This window comes from Archocentrus centrarchus, unplaced genomic scaffold (assembly GCF_007364275.1).
Source record: "Archocentrus centrarchus isolate MPI-CPG fArcCen1 unplaced genomic scaffold, fArcCen1 scaffold_52_ctg1, whole genome shotgun sequence".
Lineage (NCBI taxonomy): Eukaryota > Metazoa > Chordata > Actinopteri > Cichliformes > Cichlidae > Archocentrus > Archocentrus centrarchus.
This window is the reverse complement of record NW_022060274.1, coordinates 120329-140902: the sequence shown is the minus strand read 5'-3', so window position 1 is coordinate 140902 and position 20574 is coordinate 120329. Positions and strand designations below refer to the sequence as shown.

At 42.3% G+C, this 20574-nt stretch overlaps 2 protein-coding genes across 2 annotated transcripts; one reads left to right on the top strand and one right to left on the bottom strand.

The window, feature by feature from the left end:
* The first annotated feature begins 241 nt into the window (after nucleotides 1-241).
* On the top strand, nucleotides 242-2747 carry LOC115777408 (spexin-like). Its single transcript, XM_030725316.1, has 6 exons — nucleotides 242-296; nucleotides 721-804; nucleotides 933-990; nucleotides 1234-1296; nucleotides 1693-1779; nucleotides 2683-2747. The coding sequence occupies exons 1-6, from the start codon at nucleotides 291-293 to the stop codon at nucleotides 2745-2747; spliced, it is 363 nt and encodes a 120-aa protein (XP_030581176.1). The 5' UTR covers nucleotides 242-290.
* Nucleotides 2748-6468: 3721 nt separating this feature from the next.
* Nucleotides 6469-20472, bottom strand: LOC115777394 (vesicle transport protein GOT1B). The gene is made up of 5 exons (XM_030725297.1): nucleotides 20162-20472; nucleotides 19504-19595; nucleotides 16719-16897; nucleotides 12301-12382; nucleotides 6469-7086 (listed from the first exon to the last, which is right to left on the bottom strand). Exons 1-5 carry the CDS (start codon nucleotides 20184-20186, stop codon nucleotides 7048-7050), a joined length of 417 nt encoding a protein of 138 aa, XP_030581157.1. The 5' UTR covers nucleotides 20187-20472; the 3' UTR covers nucleotides 6469-7047.
* Nucleotides 20473-20574: the final 102 nt, after the last annotated feature.

Sequence of the window (20574 nt, the reverse complement as noted above, 5' to 3'; positions counted from 1 at the left end):
AGCTGGAATTACTTAAAGTAGCTGATTTTATTCACAGGTATTTAGAGTAGACTTCGGCTGCTGGTGAAAGGACCTGGATTGATTGGTGGTCCAGCTCATTCGTTCCCCTAACCGCCCACTTTCCATCAAACTGGCATGACCTATTGCTGGCAGACTCATGGCAGTGCGGAGCGCAGAGGGTTCACAGAGGATATAAGTAGAGGGAGAGGAAACAAAGCCAGCAGCTACTCTGAACCTGATTTTGTCTCATCGTCTCTACAGGACACCAGGCACACAGGAATTCTGATACGATGAAGGTAGGTACAAGGCATAAAAAGTTTGCAGTATTTAGGTAGATGGAATCTGAGGAGGGAATTTCTCTTTTTTCAAGTTTGAGTATCCAGATTTTTTGCAACCTAAAAAAGGTGATATAGACTAGCAATTAGGAAAATATTATCTTCATTATACTGTATAAAAACTTTCTAAAAAATAAATTAGCAACATTAAAATAAATTTATACATGGCAAGTGCTAAAAGTTCACTTTTCTCTTTGTATTTACAGATATATTCTTGTACATTATTTTGCACTTAGTTCACTAACTCTGAAACCTAATTATTAAAGCTATTGTCAAATAAATCTCAATGCATAAATCCTAACAGCAAAACACTAATTACATCCATATCCAGCTGAGTCAGGATGCTGATGAGATTATAAATTGGTTCTTTCTTTTTTGCCGTCAGGGTTTGAGGACCATCACAACAGCTTATGTACTCACCCTTTTATTGTTGGCAACATTTATCTCGCAGTCATGGAGCACACCAAAGGTGCAGCTGGTTTATTTTTCTATATGGAGCTGTTTTTACACAATAACTAAATAAAATTCCTCATTATCTGACAGTGCGCTGATGTCAGAAAAATATTGACAACATTTTTCTTTGTTTCTTCCGTAAAGGGCTCGTTCCAGCGGAGAAACTGGACCCCGCAGGCTATGCTGTATCTCAAGGGCACCCGTATGTATTTAGCTACTGACAAACCTATAATGGAAACTGAAAGTGTTCAATACTGAAGAGTGCAATATTTTAGTAATAGTGTGATTTTATTCCTGATGCTAATTTTGATTCAAAGTTATCTGTCAGCATGCCATGAGTCTGTGATATGATAAGAGGAGGATGACAGTAAATGGGTGTCACTGTAAAATGTATATGAAATAAACTGTGAAAAGAATGGTGTGCCTTTTAAAAAATATTTTTCAGAGGGCAGAAGGTTCATTTCAGAGGACCGAAAAGAAGGAGATGTCTATGACACTCTGCACCTTGGTACAATAAGTACTCTATGCAACAATTAATCCATTTTATTTATTTAAACCTAGGTCTAAGTCTAAGTCATCACTGGGGATAGCCCTAACCCTGATCCTACCCTGAAGGCAAAATGGACTCTCGAAAGAAAAAAAATCTAGTTTTTGATGTGTGTCAGTTAAAATGATCATTTTCTTTGTTCCCTGACTGCTGAGACTTGGGAGAAAAAAAAACAAAAACATATTGTGATTGCATAGGGTGAGGGTCATCACTGAGAGTGACTTAGACCTCAGGCGGTTAACTATAATTCTTTAAAAAAAATCTGTTTCTATCTTTATATACAGTCTGTGGTTTCCACAGCAGTCCTTGAACTGCAGTCACCTTTGGCCCTGTGTGTGGTGTTTTCTTGATTGTCAGAGACCCGCAGTCAGAACACAGAGAAGCTGAGTGTGGACCAGGCAGCTACTGTTCTGCTCAACTTCCTGCAGCAGGCCAGAGAGGGAGGTGAGAGCAGAACCTGGACAGGATGAGCTATGTTCCACATGATAGCTGGTTGCAGGGTTAAATGTTCCCACAGCTAGGTTTGATTTATTTATTTTTTTTGAGTAACTGGGTCATGATATTGAACAGAGGTACTTATGACAGGTTTTCAAATGTATGTCTTTGGTGCTTTGAGTATCAGAAGGCACCAACTGTTTTCAAGAGAAAGTAGATATTGCTACAGCTGATAGTTCCAAAACTTAACTCACACCTAGACAGACTGCATAGATAACTACTGAACTACTGCCAAATATACTAACAAACAGATTTTGAGATAAACTGCCCCTTTTAATATCTTGGGTGGAAGTAGCACTGGGGTCTTCCACTCACTGACCCCCTCCTTGTTCTTGAACGAGTTCCAGTTCTTCGAAATATGGTGCAAATAAACTATTAAATCAGCCAACATTTTCACTGGCTTTGAGCTTGAAAGTAAGCATAACTTTCACAACCATCCTCTGAGGGGACTTGTCACCATACAAATAATAAAGTAATAGCTATTTAACATGTGATAAGTGTGGTAAAGGGGCTAAATCCCCTTTACCACACTTATCCTTTAACCATGAAGTGTGATGTTTTAATAAAAAGAGTTTCATTGAAAATTATCTGTTCCATTATCTGTTCCTAAACCTAACTAAATAGTATTGATGTCTGAATCTAAGAAGTGAGAAACAAATGAAAGTTATTCAAACACTGTTCATGAGTATAACTGCTTTGCCTTTGAATTCGAGGTTTTGATGGTACAGGACAAAGAGCTCCAGGAGGAGTAAAAAGCTCTTAAGGAAGTTCCAATGAAAGATGTCTTTTGCTCTCCTTTCATCCAAGTGATTCTAATTCCATCATATCGTTTACCCTCCCTCTCTATTCTAGCTGATGAAAACCAAGACGAGGTGTACTTCCAGGAGCTGCCGGTGTGGAAGAGAGAATATTTCTAATGTTGTTTGTAATATTGCCAGACAATGTCCTCTTTGATTTGTTCTGTGTGACGGAAATTAACAGCTGTAAAATATGAATTCTCCAACCATGAAATGTGATGTTTTATTAAAAAGAGTTTCATTGAAAATATGTTTGGTCTTAAGTTTCCGGACAAAACATTGAGGTAATTTTGTACTTTTGTGATCACAGTGGCATTAACCTACAACATCCACGATGTATCAGTTATACTGTCAATTAGTACAGAGCAGCACACAGTTATACTGGTACAGAATAGAACTAACACAATAAAACTAATCAGGATTTTCTGATATGAGATTGTACAGCAAAGATATCTGCAGTAAGAAATTTGACAGAACCCAATTTTTATGCCACGCTTGTGCCTACAACACATTTAGTATTTTCAATAATTTATCCAGTCTGAGGCTTAATATAAAGAAATATTAAGTGATCCCTGTTTAGAGAGAGACTGGTATATATAAGCTGAATTCACAGTACAAGTGTTGTTATTAGTGTTCACGGCCAAATAGCTCATGTTTATGAATCTATGATGAAGGCGCACATTATTGCTGTTGATTTCCAAATCTTTCAGTATTGCCCTCAACCCAAACGTAACACTTGGCTTCCAAAAAAACCAGCAGATGGTAGATGTTTCTATCACTTCTCTCCTCCTGCTTTCTTCTGATCTACTCTTTAAATGTAATTCCATTCAATTTTATTCATATAACACCAAATCACAACAATAGTTGCCTCTAAGATAACAACCCAACAATAATAGAGAGAAAACCCCAACAGTCAGATGACCCCAGAGAACAAGTGTGAATTGATTTCTTTTGAGGATTGTTCCCACAGCTTTTTGTGGAGGTGTTAGCTGGAGGAGAAACTGTGTCTTTCTACTAAAGGATGCTTTAAATGAAGGAGCTGAACATGTAAACAACTTGATCTCAACAAGCAGACAACTTTTCAACAGGAACCCTTTAAAGTGAATACTATAATGTATCCAAGGGTTGTTTTGAAACAGGAGCTAATATCATGTTAACAGGACACACACTCCCCTCCAAAAGTACTGGAACAGTAAGGTGAATCGCTTTATTTCTGCTGTAGTCTGAAAACATTTGGGTTTGACAGTAAAAGATGAATATGAGACAAAAGATCAACATAACAGCTTTTATTTCCAGGTATTTATATCTGGATCTGATACACAGTACAGAAGATAGCACCTTTGGTCTGAACGCACACATTTACCTTTTGAGCAAAAGTCTCAGTCTCCTCTTTAGTGCCTAAAATGCTCTACAGGATTTAAGCCTGGAGATCAGCTAGTCTAAAACCTTCCCTGATGAACTTCTTTGTAGTGTTGGTGTATTTTGGGTCATTATCTTACTGCATGATGAATCAGTCTGGTTGCATCTTTCTTTAAATTGACAGATAAAATGTTTCTGTAGACCTCTGAGTTCATTGTACTGCTGCCATCATGGTGATATCATCACTGAAGATTAATGAGCCTGTCCCAGAAGAAGCCATGCAGCCCAAGCCATAACATCATCTCCACAGATGAGCTTGTATGTTTGGGATCATGAGCAGATCCTTTCTTTCTCCAAACTTTAGCCTTTCCATCACATTGGTAAAGGTTCATCTTTGTCTCATCAGTCCATAAAACATTGTCCCAGTTTCTGAGCCTTGTCTCTGAACTTCTTGGTAAATTCCAGCCTGGCCTTCCTGTTCTTCTAGCTAATTGGTGTTTGCTTCTTCAGGTTCTTGAGTTATGCACATGTCAATATTTAGCTAATGTATTGCTGCACTGGTGCTTCTCATGCAAATGTAGAGTGTGCTAAGATTTTCTAATTGTGAAATTGAGTAGAATTTTATCAATAATTTGGGTGATTTTATGATGCTGAATCCAAATCCGGTCATTAAAATTCAATCAACTAAAGTTTAACTGCCAACATTGAGGATCAACAATGCCAGAAATTTGCAGTTTCTTACAGTGACTGCTTTGATCTGTCAGTAGATAAAAACAAAGTTTTAGTGCTACATCCAGTGATGAATCGTGTTTCTGGGGCGGTCCACAGTGATGCGAAGCTTAAAGCTGGGATCTTTGATGGACCCCAAGTCCACGAGCTTATTAGAGACAAAGACCTTCCCTCTAAGCTCAGACCCTTGAACTAAGAGCACGGGAATCATTTGTTCAGGTGGTGCAGAATTTCTTGGCCAACCACAAACTATGAAGTACTAGTTGACGACATGCTCGTATCATTCAAACATGGGTTGCAGAATGTCACCTAAGATTCACCTCCTTCACTCTCATCTTGATAAATGAGAGTGTAGCAGTATACAGACTGCAGGCACAGGTTGTTGATATTGAATGATTCTGAATCACTAACACACACACACACACACACACACACACACACACACACACACACACACACACACACACACACACACACACACACACACACACACACACGGAGGTAAGAACAAACTTGATTGGAACTCACATTTCATAAGCATGACAATAATTTTGTGTACTTATTTTGAATAAGAACATTTCTACACACATATTAATGAATTGAATGAGGCCTAATAATGTTGGAAGAGATTCAAGTGTTACTGTTTTCAAGTGTTACACTGTCACTGAGGCAACGCTGCCAAAAATATGAGCAGTGGATTCAAAAATCCCAAACTGCCGCACCTGAAGTAGGCAAAGGAATTTCACAACCTACTGCAGAGATGAACACTGAGATAGAAAAAAGGGCTTTACCTAATTAGAAATATCAGTCCTGCAAACAATAAGCCCAAAGTCCAATTAAGAAAAAAAAAAACTACCTGTGGACAGAAGGAAAAAAAATCCCCAGAACTTCATTTAGATTCTCTCACATATTTACTGCAAACTATTCAACACTCTTAAATTACTACATATAGCTGTGCCACATACATGCATGCATACACATACATATGTGACACAGTAACTTTACCTGACCCGTTTTGCAATGAAGTTCCAAGCAGAAGGTTTAGATAATTACAGTCCCCTTTGGTCTGCATCTTTGTTTATAGCAGGTGGCAGTGGAGCAGTGGGTAGGTGCTCACCTCGCAACCGGAGGGTTGTTGGTTCGAGTCCCCGTCTGATGCTGTCATTGTGTCCCTGGGCAAGACACTTAACCTAAGTGTGAGTGTGGTTGTGGGGTTGGTGTTTGGTGGTGGCTGTTGGCACAAATTGGCATGCTTCTGTCAGACTGCCCCAGAGCAGCTGTGGCTACAGTAGTAGCTGTGAATGAATACTGCATGAAATTGTACAGTGTCTTTGAGTACCTTGAAAAGCACTATACAAGTCTAATGCATTATATAGTACCATAGTACCATCTCATCTCTCAGGGCCCACACAACAGGTCGGTGTAGGTGGTCAACTTTGGTGTGATTTTAGATCCAGCCCTCAAAGGTAGATCATTCTGGTTTTCACTGACCATAAAATAATTGTTATATTTTGTTGCTGTTGTATAATAATTACACAATATATGTCAGCAAAGATTTCCAACTTGGATATTTCATTCATCAAGATCTGATGTATCCCATCATTTTTCTTTGAGCAGTATATTTTAAAACAAGAAGCTTTGCATAAACTGTACACTGTTTTTATAACTTAATGATGATTGAAACACTCAACAATTGTACCTATCCCGGCAAGTATGATCAGTCTGTCACAACACATGACGTCAAGCAATCATATTTAAAAAATAATTTATACTGAAGCACTTCTAGCCAACGCTGAACAGAAATCAGAAAGGAAATATTACAGCAGGCATACTCTGTATTCAAATAGCTGGAAGACAGAAACAAACAAAAAACAAATCATGTGTCACAGAATAACTGAAGAACCAAAATGGTGGGTTTAAAAGCACAGGCACAGAAACATGAAAAACATGGCAGGATGTTGGCCCACTTCTCATCCTTGTAGGGGGGAGGCAGTTTTTTCTGGTAGTTCCACAGATTCTGAACATCGAGGAGACAAAGTCAGGCCGTGAGGGAGTCTTCTATCCTCCACTTTAATGCAAGATGTAGTCAATGGTGAAGTGATTGGTATTTATTGTAGTGACCTTAGTAGCACCAGTAACAAACTGTTGGTGCAAGGCATTGTTGTTGGTAATGCTGAGCAGTGAAATTACAGACAGAAAACAGTCTTTGTCTGCATCAATGGGGAAATCTGAATCTGATCTATCTTCAGATGCTTTACCTCAGCGCCGTGGGAGACTGATGGGTTATAAAATCTGTACTCAAGCAACTTTATCTGGGTACAAAAAGTCACTGTTATACCATGGTGTTGCTCTCGCCCACTTTGTCCACATACTGAAAGAAAAGAAAGAAACCATGTTAAGTGACATCTTGTTGACATTCAGCACTTGTGAAAAACATGTGACACAGACAAATGTAGGAGTTTTCAACAGAACAATGTTTGCAGGATCACACATGGCTGGACTGCAGTGTTTTCCATTATTCTTATTTAATATTTAAACATGCATGAGTTAAAGGGACACACCACAGGTGACAAGGACAAGCAGTCCTAAAATTTCCGGTCATTTTTACAACCCTGGTGATAAAATGACAATGATTGCTCAGCAAATAATTTATAGCTCACTACATTGGTAGTAATGACTGCAAACACCAACTGCAATTTTAGAGGTACAAGAATAGACTGCATAGAGAAGTTGACACATCTATCTACCCATCCATCCATCATGTTCCCAAGCTAGCAGAGATGTCATCTGTACTGTGAACCTCTTCCAAATGGCTGAGCTCCTCACCCTAGCTCTAAGGCTGAGCCCAACCACCCAATAAAGGAAGCTCACTTCTTGCTTGGAGTCACAGTTTCACTTTTCAGTTACTATCCAGAGATTGTGGCCATAGGTAAAGGTGGGAATGTAGATCAACTGATAAAATAATGCTTTCACTTTCATGCTCAGCTCTTTCACCCAACAGATCAGTATAGTGTTGGCAGTGATGTGCACCAATCCAAGTTTTAAATTCCCTTTCTTCTCTCCCCTCTTTAATAAATAAGATTGCAAGATACTTAAATTCCTCCACCTGGGGTAGCGATTCATCCCTGACCCAGAGGGGGCACTCCACCCTCTTCTGACCGAGAACCATCACTCAGCCTTGGAGTTCCCAATTCTCATTTCCTGCCACTTCACACCTGGCTGCAAACTACCCCACAGCAAGCTGGAGGCCACCACCTGATAAAGCCAACAGAACATCATCCACAGCGGTGGTCTCAGGATCATGCCTAGAAATTCTGTATCTAAAAGTTGTGAATAGCCTCCTCTGCCTCCCCTGGGGGGCTCAGATCACAACCTGGTTCATCTCCAGCCTGTGTACAAACCCTTGGTACACAGAGAACCAGTTGTGACACACACAGTAAAGAAATGGTCTGAGGAGACTGAAGAAGCTCTGAGAGACTGCTTTAGCTCCACTGTGTGGGAAGAGCTTTGTGCCCCTCATGGGGAGGACATCGACAGCATCACGGACTGCATCACTGATTACATCAATTTCTGCGTGGAAAACACTGTGCCCACCAGGAGGGTACGGTGTTTTTCAAACAACAAACCCTGGATCAACTCTGAAATAAAGGCTCTCCTGAAGGAGAAGAAGAGAGCCTTTAGATCAGGAAATAAGGAGGAGCTGAGAGCCGTGCAGAAGGATCTGAGAAGGAAAATCAGGGATGGAAAAAACATCTACAGGAAGAAGATGGAGGACCAGCTACAGCAGAGCAACATCAGTGGGGTTTGGAGGAGTTTGAACTCAATTTCAGGCCACAAACCAAGCCCTAGGGTTGTGGGAGACTTAGAGTGGGTTAACAACCTGAACCAGTTCTTTAACAGGTTTGACCAGCCACCCACCCCTCCCCCAGCCCAGTCCCCCCTGCTGTCAGCCCCACCATCTTTAATGACTGCCAACCTTTCTTCTTCTTGGGACCTCACACCTCTCAGCTCTCAGCCATCACCCACCCCCTTCACTTCTGAGGACTCCATCTCACACCCCCCATCCCCCACCTCCATCTTGTCCCTCTCAACTCATCATGTGAGGAAGGAGCTACGTAAGATCAAGGTGCGAAAGGCTGCTGGTCCAGACGGCATCAGCTCCAGGCTCCTGAGGTGCTGCGCAGATCAGCTGTGTGGCATCATGGGATACATGTTCAACCTGAGCTTGAAGCTGGGGAAAGTACCACAACTGTGGAAGACCTCCTGTGTGGTACCGGTACCAAAGACCAAACATCCAAAGGATCTTAGCAGCTACAGGCCGGTAGCCCTGACATCGCATCTAATGAAGACCCTCGAGAGGCTGGTCCTCAACCATCTACGCCTCATGGTGTCGTCTTCGTTGGACCCGCTGCAGTTCGCCTACCGGCCTGGCATCGGGGTGGATGACGCCATCATCTACCTCCTGCACCGAGCTCTGACCCACCTGGAGAAGCCTGGAAGCACTGTGAGGATCATGTTCTTTGATTTCTCCAGTGCTTTTAACACCATCCAGCCAGGACTTCTGAGAGACAAGCTGGAACTGTCAGGAGTGGACCACCACATCTCCGAGTGGATACTGGACTACCTCACTGACCGCCCACAGTACTTGAGGACACAGGGCTGTGTCTCTGACAGGCTGGTCTGCAGTACGGGGGCCCCACAGGGAACTGTGCTGGCACCGTTCCTCTTCACCCTCTACACTGCAGACTTCTCCATCAACTCCCCACGCTGCCATCTGCAGAAGTTCTCTGACGACTCTGCCATAGTTGGCCTCATCACAGGTGAGGATGACTCAGAGTACAGACAGTGGACTCAGGACTTTGTGGACTGGTGCCAGCGGAACCACCTCCTGATCAACGCCGCTAAAACCAAGGAGCTGGTGGTGGATTTCCGCAGGCGCAGACCCAGCACACGGACACCGGTGAACATCCAGGGAGTGGACATTGAGATAGTGGACTCTTATAAGTACCTGGGTGTTCACCTAAACAATAAACTGGACTGGACTCATAACACTGATGCGCTCTACAGGAAGGGTCAGAGCAGACTCTACCTGCTGAGAAGGCTGAGGTCTTTTGGAGTGCAGGGGACACTCCTGAAGACCTTCTATGACTCTGTGGTGGCATCAGCCATCTTCTATGCAGCAGTATGTTGGAGCAGCAGCTTGTCTACAGCTGAGAGGAAGAGGATAGACAAGCTCATCAGGAAAGCCAGCTCTGTCCTAGGATGTCCTCTCGACTCAGTGCAGGTGGTGGGAGGCAGAAGGACTCTGACCAAAATAACATCACTGATGGACAAGGTCTCCCATCCCATGCATGAAACTGTTGCTGAGCTGGAGAGCTCCTTCAGTGACAGACTGCTGCATCCTAAATGCACAAAGGAGCGTTACCGTAGATCCTTCCTCCCAGCAGCTGTAAGACTTTATAATCATCACTGCTCCCAACAAAAACCACAATAACCTACACAATGTAGGATAATATATAATATACTGTAAATAGTCCGGCCTGTTAAGGTTCAACACACAGGCACATCATGTACATTGTATATAGTGTTAGTGTTATTATTAGTAGTATTAAGGTTAATATTGTTTGTTGATTTTATATATATTCTTTTCTTAATAGTGTGAATTATTATATCTTTATTTATATTTATAATAACTGCGGCTGCTGTTACACCCAAATTTCCCCTCTGTGGGACAATAAAGGCTGTTTCTTCTTCTTCTTCTTCTTCTAGACTCTGTGACAAAGGGCAGCCCTGACCCTGAGTCCAACTCCCACTGGGAACAAGTCCCACTTATTGTTGGCAATGCCAATCAAGGTCTCTATGGGCAGATACCCCATACTTCTGAAGCACCTCTCTGCAGGACACCCTGAGCGATGTGGTTGAATGCACTCTCTAAATTAAATAAAATGTGTGTAGATGATAGCAAACTTACACACACACCCTCAAATATCCTCAAAGAGGATAAAGAGGAGTGTGATCCCTCTATAATTGGACCTTCCAGTCCTCTTTCTGAAAGAGGAGCCATCACCCCAGTCTTCCAATCTAGAGGTAACACCACAGACCTCCATGCGATGTTGCAGAGGCATGCCAACCAAAACAGCTCCACAAAAGAGCCCTGAGAAACTCAAGGTGAAGCTCATCCAGCACAAACAACACCAAAGAGTTGTTTAACTGTCTCATTAATCTCACCCACAATGATTCCAAGACTCAGATTAGAACATTGCTTCCCCCTCCTGAGTTGCAGGTTTGCCAAAATCACTTTGAGGACAACCAAAAGTCTTATTCCATGGTCTCACCAAACTCCTCCCAAAGCCAAGTTTGTGCTCTGCTTGGCCTGCCAGAACCCATCACTGTCCCCAGAGTTCCATGCGCTAAACATGGAATATGCTACTATTAAGAAAGAAGAAACTCTATGCAAATATACCATATCTATACGATTTTGTTGGGTTAGCTAACAGGTTAGTGGGATATTGTGACAGATTATCTTATATATAGTATATTACTGTTTAGCTTGTTAAAAGATTTTCAGGGCATCTTTGTAGATGCAGTGAACAGGATTTTACCTTTACTTTTTTCTTTCTTTTTTTTTTGCAGTGTATAAAATGTACGTTTTGCCAGGTTTGCTTGGTGGTGCGGTGATTAGCACTGTTGCCTCAAGGCAAAACGGGCCTGGATTCAAACCCACTGGGGCCTTTCTATGTGGGGTTTTAGGGGGTTCTCTCTGGGTAATCTAGGTTCCTACCACAACCCAAAGACAAGCATATTAGCTTAATTGGTGAGTCTAAATTGGCCATAGGTGTGATTATAAGTGAGAATGGTTGTCTGTCTCTCTGTGCTAACCCTGCAACAGACTGGTGACCTGTCCAGAGTGCATCCCACCTGTTGCCCCATGACAGCTGAGAGAGGCTCCAGCCTCACAACAACTGGATTAGCAAAAGAAGTCGGAAGGATGGATGAATGAATGGATGAAGAACCTGTCACAAGTTTAATCAGTCACCAAATTTACCTGTGGTGTGTGCTATAAAAGAAAAACAAAATGAAACAAAACCCAAAAGGAATTCCCAACTCCAGCTCAGGAATGATGAGGCTGGCAATCTGAATATTGTAAAGCGTGTTAGATAAGTTAACATGCAAGGGAAAATCGGCAGTGACTGACCACGACTGCTGATTGTCCTTGGAGCCTTACGAAGGCTTAAAAAAAGAAAAAAAAGGGGAAAAAAAAAGAGACGCTCACCTCAAACCAAGTTTTCCACACAGCAGTATAGTAGGAGTATTTTTATTAGCCATAAAGCATCTCATACTGTATGTTTTAATGTAAGTATTTAAACCACTGATATACTTGGCATTTAATTCTCCAAACTGCTTCAACCCTAGCTGTGTATACTGAGATAGCATGCCTGTCAAACCTCCAATTAAATAATCCTGACAGCTTGGCATTTATTTGGGACAGTCTAGTTGTGCTTGAGGTGTTGAACAACAAAAAGAGCCATGCTGTGTTAAAACACAGAAAAGCTGCATGTTAGTTGTAGTGTCGGGTAATACTCACTGCACTGATAAAGGGCAGGTTTAGGATGGAGCCCAGGACTGGTATTCTTCTGATAAAGCCTACAACGACTGGAAAGAAGCCTCTGCATATGATTACAGTGAGAAGAGTAAGACAGAGGGGAGAAGACAAAGACAAATAATGAAAACAAAGAATTGAAGCATGTACAGTGTTTTCTGTTTCTCTGACTACAGAGTTATTAACACTAACTTCCTCGCTTTAAAATAACCTCAGGCTGGTTTTCCTCTTCAGCACTATCTACATCTTCTGGTTCAACAATCGGATAGGTTGAAATTGGCCTGTGATAATGTGCAACTGACAGATCGTATATCATATCACCCACCAAGTATATTTTTGAAAACACCTTGCCGAAAGGGGCAGAAAGCACAAAAGACACACTGGAAGAGAGTCAAAAATTAAAAATAACTAATGATTAAATGCAGAGTGGGATCTGTCTCACAAATCCAAACTGGGAAATAGTTCCAAGGCTCTGCCACACATGCTACGTTTCCACTGCTGAGGTGCCAGTGCTGGTTTCACCGAACCAGCAAAACGCTTAAGAACGGGTCCGCGTTTCCACGGCGTTTTGTGAACTGCTCCTTTACGTATGAGTGTGGGCGGGTCCTCGTCTGGACACAGAAGCCGAAGTGCACAAACGTGGGAGAACACACTCCTCTTTCTTGTGCTGAGAGCACATTTTACGGTCCAAACCAAACTACTGCAGCATCTGTGTGCAGCACAGAGGGAAACACAGACAGCGATTAGAAAAGACGACAAGTACGCACTTTGTGTCCTTTTATCTGTGATATGAACTGATACAAAGCAGCAAGTTCAGCCTTAGGCCCCGTTTACACGACACCGTTTCAAAATGAAAACGCCGTCGTTTTGATGCGTTTCGGCCTTCCGTTTACACGAGAACAGTGTGAAAACGATACGTTTTGGAAACGGGGTCCAGAGTGGAGCGTTTCAGAAACGCTCCGGTCTCCGTCTTCGTGTAAACGCACGAATACGATGCTTTTTGGAAATGGGGGCACTCGTACATGTGCACTATGGTTGCGACCGCCACAGTTTTGCGCACATGTGCTAAAAGAACAACAATCGCAATGGCGGAATCATGAGTGCTTCTTGTGCTGCTCAGGCTTTTGAACCTAACTTAAACTTCAACTTAAATATCTGCGTACTTCGAATGGCACGATTCCCAGTCAATATTTTCCTGTGTTTTTGCAGTTTTATAATTTAGTGGTGTGTGTTGTAACAATCCAACCTTATCGTCAGTCCATGCAAAGCTTCTCACATTGACCCTTTTCTAAAGAATGAACAAATCTTTGCAGCGGATCCCACCGAGCCCCACCTCGCATTTGCATGTCGTGTAAACAAGCTTTGCAAAAAAAAACACACCGCCAACTTGTGGCCTGGCAATGGGAACTACAGTGTTTTCATCGTCTCCGTGTAAACGCAGATCGTTTCTGAAACGTCTCTGTGTAAACGGGAGGCCAAAACGCACGACACTGGAAACGTTGTTGTGTAAATGGGGCCTTAGGGCCCAACCTAATTCAAAGCTGTGAGAATCGCATTGCTTTTCTCATGTAATACACACCATGCAGTGAAATAGTGGTAGAAAACTCTACGTTGAGATGGCAGAGTCATGCCCTTCTGCCGCTTTCGTCACGTGTTCTTGGTTTGAGACCAACTACCTTGCAGGGCCTGAGTTGAACCCAATTTTCAGCTGAGCACAGAGTGCATTCACGGTGGAAAAACCGCTAAATGGTTCAAATACTGGCACCAGCATCGGAACCCCATCGGTGGAAAAGAGGCCCCATTCTACTCTTAATTATCCTAGGAAAAAAAAAGGGGGAAAGGGTATGGGGTATAGGTTCTCCCCACTGCTGTCTTTCTTCTCTCCCAGGTATTGATGGGGTCTGGTCCCCTGTGGCTCTCAGGTGTTGGCCTGGTGGGACTATCCTTGCTGTGGTGGTGGGGTGTCATGGTGGTGGTGTGGGGAGTATGTTTTTGCATCTGTGGGCAGGATGGGGGTGGTGTGAATGTTGGGGGCAGTGCGGCTGGGGGATGGATGGGAGTGTATGGGTCTTGCTGGCTGGGCTTTGTGGCTCTCCCTTTCCCCTATCCTTCTCTTTTATATCCTCTCTCTTTCTAGTCCCTGTCAGTACTCTAGCTGCAGCATTTTGGATCAGCTGAAGGCTTTTCAGGGAGCTTTTAGGACAGCCTGATAATGAATTACAATAGTCCAGCCTAGAAGTAGCAAATGCGTGAATTAGCATTTCAGCATCAGTCTGAGAAAGAATGTTTCTAATTTTTGAAAAATTATTGCACAAATGCAAAAAGCGGTCCTACATATTTGTTTAATACGTGCACTGAAGGACAAATCCTGGTCAAAAATGACTTCTCACGGTGTTACTGGAGGCCAAAGTAATGCCATCCAGAGTAAGTATCTGGTTTGACACCATGTTTCTAAGATTTGTGGGGCCGAGTACAAGAACTTCAGTTTGATCTGAATTTAGAAGCAGGAAATTAGAGGTCATCCAGGCCTTTATGTCTTTAAGACATTCCTGCAGTTTAACTAATTGATATCATCTGGCTTCATGAACAGATAAAGCTAAGTATCATCTGCATAACAAATGGAAACGTATCCCGTGCTTTCTAATAATACTGCCTAAGGGAAGCATGTATAATTTAAATAAAACTGGTCCTAGCACAGAATCACGTGGAACTCCATAAAGCTTACAGGACCTGGTATTCCCTGGTGGTCTCCCATCCAAGTACTTACCAGACCCGACATTGCTTAGCTTCCAAGATCAGACAAGAAACTTCATTCATAAATTAAATGTATACACTTTAAGTACTTTAGCTACTTCACATCTATGTTCAATTTAAAATCACCAGTTAACTTAGCATTATTTACAACTTTGGACTGTGAGAGTAAGCCAGAGTACGGGAGGAAACCCATGCAGGCACGGGGAGAACATGCAAACACAGACAAAGGCCCCAAGTGGAGTTTGAACCCGGAATCTTCTGACTATGAGGCGACAGTGCTGCCTGATTAGACTGGTTCCATACCAGTTGTCTTTTCAAAGTTCTTTTGTGCTTAACCTAGTATGGCAGGTTGGGGACAATCTTAGAACCCAGCCACTGTCTCATCACTTCCCACCTACTCCACCACTCTGCGCAGTCTACTTTTTAATTTTCCTAAAAAAAATTTTTTTGCACCGTCCGCCGTCTCCATTTCCAGCGCCATGTGGACACACGTGGCAATATTTACGTTCTTTCAATCTGAGCCATTTGATTGGTTCACGACTGCCATGTGACTATTCATATCGTCTGCTGCTGTCATGGCTTCGGTCTCGGTCATAAGGCGTGTGCTACTTTGGCATGCCCCCCTGCTACTCCAAAACAATTCGAAAGCCCTGCATGTATATGCAGATGCAATTGTATAAAGATTAGGGTAAGAAAGTCCCAAAGGAGGCAGATGAAGGAATACTTTGAGTACCGGCTTAATCCACTGACGTGCCTTCTGTAGAGGAAGCAGACTCTTTGGACGTGGTGGACAACTCACCCATCACTAGGGGTGAGGACAATAACGTAGTTAAACAACTCCTTGGCGGCAGGACCCTGGGGTGGATGAGATTCACCCTGAGTTCCTGAACGATCTGGATCTTATACGGCTATTTTTGATGACTCACCTCTGCAACATTGTGAGGCGATCTGGGGTCATGCCACTAGACTGGCTAACTGGGGTGGTGGTTCCTACCTTCAAGAAGGTGAAGAGATAAAAGCAAAGCTGACAATTCACCAGTCGATCTACACCCCTACCCTCACCTATGGTCATGAGCTTTGGGTAGTGATTGAAAAAACGAGATCGTGGATACAAGCAATCAAAATGAGCTTCACCCGAAGGGTTGGCCTCTCCCTTACACGTAGGGTGATGAGTGCAGTCATTTGAGAGGGGCTCAGAGTAGAGCTGCTGCTTCTCCACATCGAAAGGAGCCAGTTGAAGTGGCATCTGACTAGGATGCCTTCTTGCTGCCTCTTGGGTGAGGTGTTCCAGGAATGTCCTACTGGGAGGAGGCCCGGGGTAGACCCAGGACATGCTGAAGAGATTATATCTCTCAGCTTGCCCGGGAATGCCTTGGTGCTAAACTGGGGATGTGGCTGGGGAGAGGGAGGTCTGGGTTTCTCTGCTTGGATTTCTGCTCCCCGGGGCATTATATTTAATATAGGACTTTGGAAGATTCAGCCCCCAAAACTAATTTTCAATCAATCAACTCTCAAATTGTGCCCCTTCCAACATACATATGACCATCATAGCTTTCATGTAAAGAACAAGTTTACTGTAGCTCAGATTTCACTGCTTCATGGGATCTTTGGAAACAAGTCAGTCACCTGCCTTTTTTCATTCATCTTACCTGAACAATAGGAAAAAACCATAGATCTCCAGCACAACCCCAATGATGGGCCAGCCAATCAACACCACAAACACTCCTCCCAGGAAGAAACTGGTGGCCTTCATCTTGTGCTTCTGAAAAAAGAAGCGGAAGGTCCTCTCTAGCCCAATGACGAAGGCGAGTCCAGCAACAAAGAGGATCTACAGTGAAAAAGTGAGCCGAAAATATGAGAGAATGGTACGAAACTGGAGGGACACAAGATCAAGTGTCTAATTCTGTAATCAGCATCATATGAATTAAAGTATGAATAAAAGGAAATACATTCAGTTTAATTTTATTGGGTTTAAATGACCATTGTGCAGCAAGTAGAGCTGCTACAAACCAAAAGCAGTCAACTAGTCATTAACCAGTCTGTATATTTACATATACATATATTTTCTCTGGAGCATCAGAAAAATATTTAAGTTCCAGGGCTGAGAAAAAAAAGCCAGAACATTTTTTAACACTGTGCAACATTACAGACAAAGAAAAAACATGATCCTTTTTACAAGCATGTTCACTGGTAACAGCACTGCCAAGAGGTGAACATCAGGGCTGCAATTAAAGATTATTTTGGTAGCTGAATAATCTGTCAGTTTTTTTTTATTGATTAGTCAGCAATTATTTCAATCTTAACTCACCTGTTCATGCCTGCCCACCTGGTAACATCACCTTGTCTCTTATCACAATTAAAATAATGACCAATAAAAATACGAGTTTGAAACTAATCAATTTTAACATTAATGTGACCATCAGAATAAATACCAAATAAACAATGCATATTAAAGTGAATGCAATTTTTATTTTTAAATGAAAATATAATGTGCAAATGAGGTCCAAAATATGCAAATAAGGCTTCAAATTAAATCAAAAAGATTTTTCCATCCAAAACACCTGAAAAGTTTACAGATGATGCAGATCATACAGAGGTTTACTATTCAGAATGAAGCTGATATTAATGCGAGAAAAAAATAGGACCCGATGTAGCTGCTTCTGTTGTCCTTCAATCATTAGCTAACATAACTGAAATGGTGGCACTTAGAAGACATCATCCATGAGAGCTTGTTTCTGACAGGTAAACTAACAGAAACATTACTGTACAAACATTAACAGGTATCAACGACGCACTAACGTACCCATCCAGAGCTGACGTCACAGCTCCAGGGTGCCGACGACAAGTATGCACTTTGCGTATTTTTATTTGTGATAAGAACTGATACAAAGCAGCAAGTTCAGCCTTGAAAATCGCATCGCTTTTCTCATCTAATACACACCATGCAGTGAAATAGCAGTAGAAAACTTTATGTCGAGATGGCAGAGTCACGCCCTTCTGCCGCTTGTTTTCACACGTTCTTGGTTTGAGACCAGCTTGTGGGGCCTGAGTTGAACCCATTTTTCGGCTGAGCACTGAGTGATTTGCGGTGTTAAAAACGCTGAACAGTTCAAATGCTGGCACCGGCACCAGAACCTCGACGGTGGAAAAAGGGCCACAGTGATCCTTTTACTTTGTTAAAACACTCACTAGAAATGTAGAACTGACAATGCAGTGCAAGCAAAATCTACAGTATTGCTGATCATCCTGCTGAAACCAGACCTTTGCCTTGCATCCCAAAATCAAGAAGAGAAACATTGGAGCAATATGGAGGACATTGTCCCACCAATTCACTCTTTTCCCCACACATCGCAGGCGAGGAAAAGTGACAGACGGCTTACCTCCGATGTCAGCGATCAGATCTTCTGCCTCGCCTGTTTAGAAAATCTGTTTTCCACGTTTCATTTGGCCTTTTTTAGCGGTCAGGCTGGCATATTACTGTAAAAAGTGTTGACCGATGTTTTTATCCTCTGATCACTGATCAATGTGTCATCAGCAACAAAAAATGGGCTAGTGCACAATTCTTAGTGTGCATGGCATCTGTTGCAGTGCATTGTGGGATTTGTAGTATAAGCGGTGGGAGCGCTATTCAACCATGGGCCATTAATAATAGCTATATGAAATCATCTCACGGGCCGTATATAATTATATGGCGGGCCGGATGTGGCCTGCAGGCCTTGAGATTGACACGTGATGTAGACAGTACTAAGGGGTTAAGGAAGAGCAACCAGCTCTTTGTGTCCTGGGCCCCCTCACATAGAGGGAAGCCTATATGCTTCCATGATTGGTCAAACCAGAGGGTGTTTCTCATAGTGAGATACCGCACTCAGTTTTCAGAGAACCAGGTTTACACCAGTAACCAAACGTTTTTGTGAATAAAGTGCCATCTTTTGGTGACACTCTGCAATTGAGGGAAAGGGATGTGTTCATGGTAGGGGAGGAGGGGGCATTTCCAGCAGCTATCAGCCAGCTGGTAGCGGCAATTTTAAGTGGCTGTATCTGTATGGCTGCTTTCTTTGTGAGATCTCTCTTGTAAAAGTGATTTGAGCTTCCGGGTTAAATAAAGGTAATAATAATCAACTAAGTGACTTTATGATAGTTTTTTCTTAAATGTGTAATTGAAATAACGCAAAGGTGGCGTTGCTGAGAAAGTAAAGCTCTTCAAGACTGGAGAACCTGAGAAAATGAGCTAATGTTGATCCCATTAGGCATAAATGAATCCAAACATTTCTAACATTCACATGGCTGGATAATATATTGACAAATTACAGTTTTCTGTGTCACATGTAATACGGTAGTGCATCCGTGCATACTTAGCACCTAACATCATAGAAGATGAACTATTAGATTAAATGCTCAACGTAACATCACTGGTAACATAAATAGGTTACTCACATTTCCAATAGCCAGAAGTGCTTTGTCAAAGAACAGGATCATACCGAAGAAGAGGAAAAACACCCCGAAGCCAGTTAATCCCATTCCAATCTCTGCAGGACAAACACAATCCACGGAAAAGGTAAATGACCAGCATCCATCTGAAGATGGCACATACTTAACTCTTAAGATGAAATGAAGAGATAATGCAATGCTCCGCATTTTTCTACGTCGAGAGCAACCCAACTTGTTTTTACCTAGCTAAAGGACACAGTGGCAGCGACGCTACGGTCTACATATCACAGTGTAATCCTGCACATGGTCATACTTCTAATGGGATTATTTCAAATGACAGCACACTGAAGCACCCCAATAATACACATGGAAAGAAGGAAGCCAGAAATGTCTGCATTAAAATCAGAACGGGAGCTCCGTCGATCACTGATTACTAACGTTGTCAGAGCTTTTGAGAAATGTAATAAGAAGTTACAGTGAAAATATGGGATTTCTAGGAGGCACAGCGGCTATTATTAAGGGATACGCTGCTGGCTGCTTGTGCCACTGTATGCCATGAGACAAATGAGCTAACTTTCCCAGTACTGACAGTGCTAATTAGCCAAACAGAGCAGGGTTAACTGAGACAGAAGGAGTCTACAAATACGCTCAAAAACACTCTTACTCTGAGAGTCCGTTAGTGAAATCATCTTGAATATTAGTTGGAAGGGAAAGAAGCAGAAGAAAAACTCTATTGAAGCTTCTCGGAATAATTTGGATGACAGCTGCCACTGCAGCAACAGCCACGTCTTCCGGAAACACACTTTCTCTCGTTGACATCTTCCGGAACAATGTCCATGTCGCGTTCAACGCCGTAACTTCCGTTTATTAGGGTTATAGTTAATAATATTACCTTCTTTAGTAGGACACATATACCACGTAGATACCCTACTCTATTATAACACAACTTCTGGACTGCATGTGACGCGAATATGTATTAAAAAAGTGGAACACAACAAATTATTTGCTCATCTTGAATGTACCAAAGTGTTAAGTTGTTTTATTCCCTGCATTTAGTTTGTCAGGCAAACAATGTAG